Source organism: Pecten maximus, chromosome 17 (genome assembly GCF_902652985.1).
Source record: "Pecten maximus chromosome 17, xPecMax1.1, whole genome shotgun sequence".
Taxonomy (NCBI): domain Eukaryota; kingdom Metazoa; phylum Mollusca; class Bivalvia; order Pectinida; family Pectinidae; genus Pecten; species Pecten maximus.
Window position 1 is genome coordinate 24,755,258 of NC_047031.1, and position 8,855 is coordinate 24,764,112.

General features: G+C 40.6%; 1 protein-coding gene across 1 annotated transcript; it reads right to left on the reverse strand.

The window, feature by feature from the left end:
* Positions 1-5,994: 5,994 nt before the first annotated feature.
* On the reverse strand, positions 5,995-8,469 carry LOC117315242. The gene is made up of 2 exons (XM_033869389.1): positions 7,515-8,469; positions 5,995-7,141 (listed from the first exon to the last, which is right to left on the reverse strand). Exon 2 carries the CDS (start codon positions 7,117-7,119, stop codon positions 5,995-5,997), a length of 1,125 nt encoding a protein of 374 aa, XP_033725280.1. The 5' UTR covers positions 7,120-7,141; positions 7,515-8,469.
* Positions 8,470-8,855: the final 386 nt, after the last annotated feature.

Genomic DNA, 8,855 nt, shown 5'->3' on the forward strand with positions numbered 1-8,855 from the left:
TCAGCCTCCGACGTGCTGTGCCGCGCAATGATCTGCGAATCGCCTGGGACAAAAGACTGTCCGTAATTTCTGGGTCGTCTGTGAGGCACTGAACTTCAAAACGCCATTCCCTATAGGAAACATCCCCTTTAACCGGAGGAACTTCCCCCGAAAACTGAGGTATCTTGGGAACCTCTCGAGCTTTCACCAAATAGCTCTCATTATTGTCAAGGTCTGGCTCACCCCTATAGTAACCAGTATAGGGAGTATTGGTTCCAACAAAACCATCACAAATATTTCCCTGTGGCACTCAGTTTTAATCATTTCCATTTCTGACATGGTGATGTTCTTGCCATCAGGTTTGTCATTAGCAACGGCTTGCTCATTATCCGCCATGCTTACAATTACAAATTTAAATAAGATATACCAGTGTAAAACTATAGCACTATAAAATCAACAGTGATAATATACCTACACCCAATACCAGTAAATGATGAACGAGTTGACCAAGTGATTGGGGATCCCCTACCTACAAGGCACTCGACACCGGGCACCGGTAATAAGTGACGTAGTACATAACACTGAACAAAATATCTACATGTATGTCACAGGAAGAAAATGCGGGACATAATAACAAACTCCCAAATTCCTGCTGGTTCTTTATTTATTTAGTAACCGGAGACATTTCCAGACGTACAAACATAAAAACCCCTGAAACATAAAAACAGCCGGACTAAGTACAATGTATATACGGTATATATCAATATATACCGGCTAATACTACGTGTATACGAATACGTGCTTAATGTTGATATTCAATAAATATCTATTACACGGTAAATAAGAATTCTGTATAGTATATATACCTTCCAAGACTTCAGCAGTCTGGTGAAATAGTGTCACGTCGTGGACCCCGGAGGATATGTCTCAGCCAACGGTTAAATGGCAACTGCGATGATTCGCGCGAGTTATGGAGTTTTATCTAACGTTCTCTCACTCTTGCACGCTTTTTCACACTTTCACACCCTAATTTACATATAAGACACAAACAAGACTAAATAAGGACAATCACGAGACGACCACCTGAACTACAGACAAGATACAGACGTTACTATAAATAGACAAAGTACTTTCCACAATACAAGTAACTCGACGACACATACATATTTGTAAATCATATATACAAATATTTAATTAGCCCCATACTTGTACCGGTGACATTCTCTCCCTGTCGGGTAAATGTCGTCCCGGCATTTCACCTAGGAAACTGACAAGTAACCTCAATTAATTACAAAATTAATTCAACCCTGAAACAAAGTCAAAACAATTATCTAGTTAATGAAACCCTGAAATTTCAGAAAGAGATCAAAATACAACAAAATATGAATGCTGTAGTATCCAATGAATCAATACTTATAAATGTAGTGCAATTAATCAAATAATTGTCAATACTTTGCTCCAAAGAAACCTGAAACAAAACAAGATCAAGTCTGTATGGTTAAATATCCTGAAATTCGAAAACATTAATTTGTATCAACACATTTTAATCTCAATCAATGTATCAACACATTTTAATCTCAATCAATGTATTAAAGTCAAATCTACAATGAAACTCATAATGATTAATAAAACCAATAAGGGATATTCAAATAACCACAAGCTAAAATAAATTCATATACTATCTGAAGAACCTGTAAGCAAAACAAACTCTTATATCAATGGAAAATAGAAATATGTACAAAATGCAAACAAATCTGGAAAACAAATATCAACATTACAATTTTCACACTAACAACCAGTCATTCTCCACAATCTGTTCCATTACGAACTGGTCAAACCTCTGTGGTAACTTCCTGTTTCTGCAGGATCTCCTCAACTGTGGTGGCTCCTCCGCATGTGGCACCACAGGAACAACCTCTGGCAGACAAGGGGAGGCAACTCGCCCACTACCTACAGTTTGATCAACACTAACATGACCTCTAGATAACTCACCACCACTGTCAGAAACAGTATTTCTGCTCTGGTTCAGCCCAACATTAGACACTAAATTTGACATGTCAGAACTACCCGAATTGAAATTATCTAACAAAGTCCTTGAAACAAACTCTCCAGCTCTAGGATTCAACCTCCCTCTAGTCACAGGCCTAGAAATATACACCCTGTCTGAATCAGAATCAGAACTGCATGAAGAATCCTCATCCCTACGAGTTTGATCATTTCCTTCCCTAGTTTTTGACACGACCTTGGACTTGACCTTGAGCTTTGAATGACCTTGACCTTCTGGACCGACAACCTCTGAACCAGTATATGGCAGAAGCATATTCCTATGTAGTGTTCGTACCCTACCTTTTCCATGTTCTACTCTAACCCTATACACTGGAGTTTCAAAATGAGGTTTCGACAATACTTTATAAGGAATTCTTTCCCACTTATCTGCTAATTTATTCCTACCTTTGAGATTGACATTCCTCACCAACACCCGGTCCCCGGGCTGAAGAACGGAGTCCCTGACGTTGACATCATAATGACTTTTGTACCTATCAGCCGACTTTTTAGCATGTTTTGATGCTGTCTTGTATGCAAACTGTAGTCTCGACTTCAGTTTTTCCACATAATCAGTCTTAGGCTGAAATTGGTCAAATTTGCCTTCATTAAGACCAAAACCTGCATCGGCTGCTAATCGAGGATACCTCCCAAACATTAAATAGAAAGGGAAATAACCCGTACTGTCATGAGACGCAGCATTGTAAGCATGGACCAAACTTGGAACATACGTCTTCCAATCTCGTTTCTGTTCCTCATCTAATGTACCTAGCATCTTAAGTAAAGTCTTATTAAACCTCTCTGTCATCCCATTCCCCTCTGGATGAAATGGGGTCGTCCTGGTTTTCCTAATCCCTGTAAGTTCACACAGTTCCTTAATGACCTTTGACTCAAAGTTTCGACCTTGGTCACTATGTAACCTAGCTGGAAACCCATAATGCACCACAAAGTTGTCAAATAAGGCTTTGGCTACTGTACTAGCACGCTGGTTACGGGTAGGTATTGCCTGAGCAAACCTAGTAAAATGGTCCGTTATGACTAGAACGTCTTCAACACCACCTTTACATGACTCTAGCGAGAGAAAATCCATACAAACCAATTCCATAGGTTCCGATGTGACTATGTCAACCAACTTTGCTCTCTTAGTGACAGGAGTTTTACGCCTAATGCAGCGATCACATGACCTGACTCTTGACTCAACATCAGTATCCATACCTGGCCAGTAAAATCTTGCCTTTAGCAAAGACAAAGTCCTATCTCTACCCTGATGACCTTGATTATCATGATAGCCTTCAAACACACTGGACCTCATATTCTTGGGAACAACAATCTGTTTTACTCTAATACCATCAACCACAACTACGCGATACAGAACACCATCCTGAATTTGTAAGCGTTTCCTTTCTCTTACTAACTTTCTAACAGCTACGGATTCCTTTTCTAACTGTTTACCTGACAACTCAACACCAGAGCTTAACAGCAGTACAACTCTATTTACATCAGCATCAGCTAACTGCTCCTTCACCCAGTCAACCTGACTGAAACCACTACAGCCAACATCATCAACTGTGCCTTGCACTGAATTTGTTATAACCAAACTCTCGACTAAAGGTAGACAACTCCTATTCACAGAAGCGGCGTGACATACTGCCTTAACCACATCTGGAAAAACACACTCAGTATCAACTGGTCTACGTGACAAACCGTCTGCATCTTTGTTAACCTTACCTGAACGATAAAGCAACTTGAATGAGTAATTAGCCAACTCTGCAACCCATCGGTGACCTGTTGCATCCAACTTTGCAGAAGAAGTGACATATGTCAAAGGGTTGTTGTCAGTATACACATCAAACTGTTGACCATAGAGATAGTCCTTAAACTTCTCTGTTACTGCCCACTTAAGACACAGGAACTCCAACTTATGTGCCGGGTACAATTTCTCTGTAGGTCTTAACCCTCGACTAGCATAAGCCACCACACGGTCATGACCGTCTTGGTTCTGATACAACACAGCTCCCAACCCATCATGAGAAGCATCTATGTTCAACCGAAACGGCTTAGTAAAATCTGCGTATGCTAACACAGGTGGAGTGGTAAGTTTCTCTATCAACACATCGAATGCAGTTTGACAATCATCGCTCCACACAAATGGGATTTTCTCTACCTTTGACCTCCCCTTGACCTTGGCCGTAGGGTGACCTATTAGCAAGTCATTTAAAGGTCTGACTATCTTTGCATAGTCCTTAACAAACTTTCTATAGTAGCCAGTAAATCCTAAAAATGTCCTAACCTCTTTCACTGAACTACATTGTTTCCAAGATTTCAATGCTTCTATTTTCTCTGGATCAGCTCCAATCCCATGCTCACTTATAATGTGACCTAGATATTGTACACTGAGTTTGAAAAATTCGCACTTTGTGGGATTAAGTCTCAGACCATGAGCTTGTAACTTCTGAAACACACCTTCCAACCTTTCTAAATGTTCCTTAAAAGTCTTAGAGAAAACCAGAATATCATCCAGAAATATCAAACATTCGACCAAGTTCATATTGCCCATACAACGCTCCATTAACCTTTGAAAAGTAGAGGGCGCATTACACAACCCGAAAGGCATGCGTTTGAACTGGTAAAACCCTAGTGGGCCTACCGAGAAAGCAGTTTTCTCTTTATCTTTCTCATCTACCTCAACCTGATAATAACCAGCTCTTAAATCCAACTTAGAGAAATACTTGGATCCTACCAAACAATCCAACACCTGGTCGGTTCTAGGAAGACAGTACTGATCTTTCACAGTCTTTGAATTCAATGTACGAAAATCAATACAAAATCTCAACTGTCCATTCTTTTTGCGAACAAGAACTACATTCGAAGCATATGGAGAACTAGAATCCTCAATCACGTCTGAAGCTTTAAGATCCCTTAAATGATCTCTCACCTCCTCATACATCGCTGGTGGAATTCTTCTGTATGGTAACCTGAACGGTTTTTCGTCCATCAGCTTAATCTGGTGTTTAACCAAGTCTGCACGGCCAATATCAAACTGACTAGTTGAAAATAAAGATTTCCAATTGCCCAACATACCCTTAGCTTCCTTCAGCTCATCCGGGTTTAAACTCTCAGTGTTAAGCTTAATTCCTAAGCCCTCAAAATCTAGACCATCCTCAGACTCAGTATCCGAAATACTATCCTGATCACCAGCTGGATCCCAATGTTCCACTACTCTAGCCTCATGCACAGAACACAGTACAGACCTAGGCCTTATTTGTACAGGGTGAGCTGTAATGTTACATACCCTAACTGGAATCCTGTCTGTATTCCCTGGCTCTAACTTAACTAATCTAGGACATACCATTAATCCCTGAGGAGAATTCGAACAAGACTCAACAATCACTACATCCTGCCTATCCTTGTTACGTACAAGTCCATGAATGACCCTACTCTGCCCAGGACCAATACTGAACGAGGTCCTATTGGTGGTTTTGACGTTCAACTGACCAGACAAACTCCTCAATGCCTGTCTCCATATCCTAGCTTCTCTACTATCCCTTACCTCACCTTCCTCAAACAGGTTCAATACATTGGAACCAATCACCAAAGGCACTCTACTATTATAAGCAGTATCTGGTACCACTAACACAGGAATCCTCACTGGCGCTTCCTGATTTAAGCTCGACAACAAAATATCTGCCTCAAAGTAACCTAAGTAAGGCATAGAACTTCCATCTGCACAGTACAAATCAAGTCCAAAATCTACTAATGACAGTAACTGACTACCTGGTAACCGTTCAAAAAATGTCTTACTACAAGTCGACACCATTGACCCAGTATCTACCAAACACAAAGTTTTGATACCACAAACTTCCAAAGTAGCCTCATTAGCACTGCCAATTAAAGCCTGTTTAAATCTAACACTGTTCAACTTATTAGGGCTTACCTGATTGCCTCCCCCCATCTGCCCTGAAATAGTGGAGGCTAATCTTTTGGCTGTTGTCCAGATGCTTTTCCCTTCCCAGTTGAGTTGTCATTTCTCTGTGGTCCTGAATTGTTCTGCTGCCTGTTCTGTCTGCCTGATCTGGAATTATTAGAATTGTTTGAATTCCTACTGTCAGACTGTAACCCAATCACCTTAGAATCTAGGTCCTTTATTTTCTCACACAATGTCGTGAGCTGTTCAGCCATAATTTCGATTTTGCTTTGCATCTGTTCAGCATGAACGGGCTGATGTTGACCTTTCTTGGCAGAACTTTTCACTTTGTCATTATTTGTCAACTCTAACTCAATGGCCCTGACCTCTCGTACTAGCATATCAAATGACTTGATAGTCTCATACTTATTTCTAGTTTGCGTTTTCAACCTTTCATTTAAAGAAGTCCAAAACTTCGACCGTAGCATAGTTTCCTTGGCTACCCTATCTATATATCCGCTCTCTATGGAAGCGTGGAGTAGAGTCTCCAACCTACAGGCATAAGCCGTTACTGACTCACCTTCTTGTTGGGATTCTGTATAGAATTTTTGAAGAGTCGCTTCATCCGTCTCAACATTACCATACAATCCTTCTAGTTTGCTCAGGATTGCAGTACCTGTTGCAGTTTCCCCTAAGGGTATCAGCATCTCTCGAGCTGTACCTTTTAAGGACTGCCTTATCGCTTGTAACAGCACCGTCTCAGGGAGACTAACGTCCTTTAACAGGCAACGCACCTCATACCTCCATACATTAAAGCTGACATCGCCCTTTTGTTCCTGGCCACTAAATGTTGGAATCTTGGGGATTCGCCCCAAGTTTGAGTCAAGCTGGCCCGTACTGAGGGTCGATCTAGTTATACCTACACTACGAGGTTCCTCCTTGAAATCCTTCAAAGTATAATCTAGTGACCTAGCCCTACCTCTACCTATCCGATCCCTGACTATAGGCTTTGGCGTACTGGTTTTATCACCAGGAGGGTTGAACTCTAGCTTCTTAGATGCCAAACTTTTATACTCTTCCTCTGTCACAACTCTATACCTGAGCTTTGACAAAGCATCAATCATCCTACTCACCTCCAGCTCAGGATCTACAGCCACTGCACCATCCTGGGCCTGTGTCTGTTCCGTAGCCATCTCAACACTTTGCTTGTGATACCTATAAGAGCTGAAAGTGTTAGGCAAACATGCAATAATACACAGTGTTATTAACAAACCACCTATTCCCATAATATTTCACCTGTCAAACGAAAACTGGTTATATTAATTGAGAAAACATATAAACACAGAGTGAAACACATAATGAAATGCAACATATAACATGTAACATGAAACATATAACAAGGATAAATATACTACACCCAATACCCTCAATACTCTCTCATTCACCAATAGTGGCAACACGCTGACGACGGAGCGAAACTGTGCACGCGTTCAAAACACGTTTATATATCAGTCAGTCAAACTGTCTCAGTCTCGTCAAACGTCTTAACAATAGACTATAGCTTTCAAAACCTAAAACCAACACCTACCATCCGGCAATTCTATGAAATATACAATAGTTTCACAAAACAAAGAGTTCGTATGAAATTTACTGTCTATACGTTCACAGTTCTCCTTCCGGTTGATGAGAGTTCCTAGTCGCCGAGACGCTTTAAGACGAATCCTGACGCTGTCGCACATGTGCTTGAATTCCGTACGGTATACACGTGTAGAAATATCCTATCCATGGCAGTTTACACACGACGGCCTGGTCGTAGAATTAAAGTTGAAAATATACCTTGTTGACAAAATTCCTGTGTTCGACAATATGAGGACTACAAAACGTAGCTACATGGTTGTTTTATATCGTCGGGAACCATTTTCCAAAACACTGGGGTATCGTCGTCGAACTCCGGTCCCTACATGGGCGCCAAATGTCACAGGAAGAAAATGCGGGACATAATAACAAACTCCCAAATTCCTGCTGGTTCTTTATTTATTTAGTAACCGGAGACATTTCCAGACGTACAAACATAAAAACCCCTGAAACATAAAAACAGCCGGACTAAGTACAATGTATATACGGTATATATCAATATATACCGGCTAATACTACGTGTATACGAATACGTGCTTAATGTTGATATTCAATAAATATCTATTACACGGTAAATACGAATTCTGTATAGTATATATACCTTCCAAGACTTCAGCAGTCTGGTGAAATAGTGTCACGTCGTATAATACATCGTAAGGTAGTAGTTGCTGGACCCCGGAGGATATGTCTCAGCCAACGGTTAAATGGCAACTGCGATGATTCGCGCGAGTTATGGAGTTTTATCTAACGTTCTCTCACTCTTGCACGCTTTTTCACACTTTCACACCCTAATTTACATATAAGACACAAACAAGACTAAATAAGGACAATCACGAGACGACCACCTGAACTACAGACAAGATACAGACGTTACTATAAATAGACAAAGTACTTTCCACAATACAAGTAACTCGACGACACATACATATTTCTAAATCATATATACAAATATTTAATTAGCCCCATACTTGTACCGGTGACATGTATTTGAGAATGGAAACAAATATATGACAGTGAACGGCGTAAATTAAATAATCAGTTTACACACAAACTGTCAACACAGATACAACAAACTTTTTTAGCCAGCAACGAGCTAACAAAGCCCCAGGATGAATACCATCCTTGTACAGTTTGAAATTGACAGACACCCTATAACTCCCCTGGGCCTTTGTTTTTCTATACCTGAGGAGGTCAACTCTCAACAAAGGAGAGGTTACCTCCAAGTCGAAATTCAACGATTTGAGGAAATCATTCAGGAACAAAAGCTGTTCCCTGAGACTAACTTCTTGATCCT

Excerpts from the sequence above, each read along its gene's own strand:
- LOC117315242 (XM_033869389.1), bottom strand. The coding sequence starts at position 7,119 with ATGGCTACGGAACAGACACAGGCCCAGGATGGTGCAGTGGCTGTAGAT.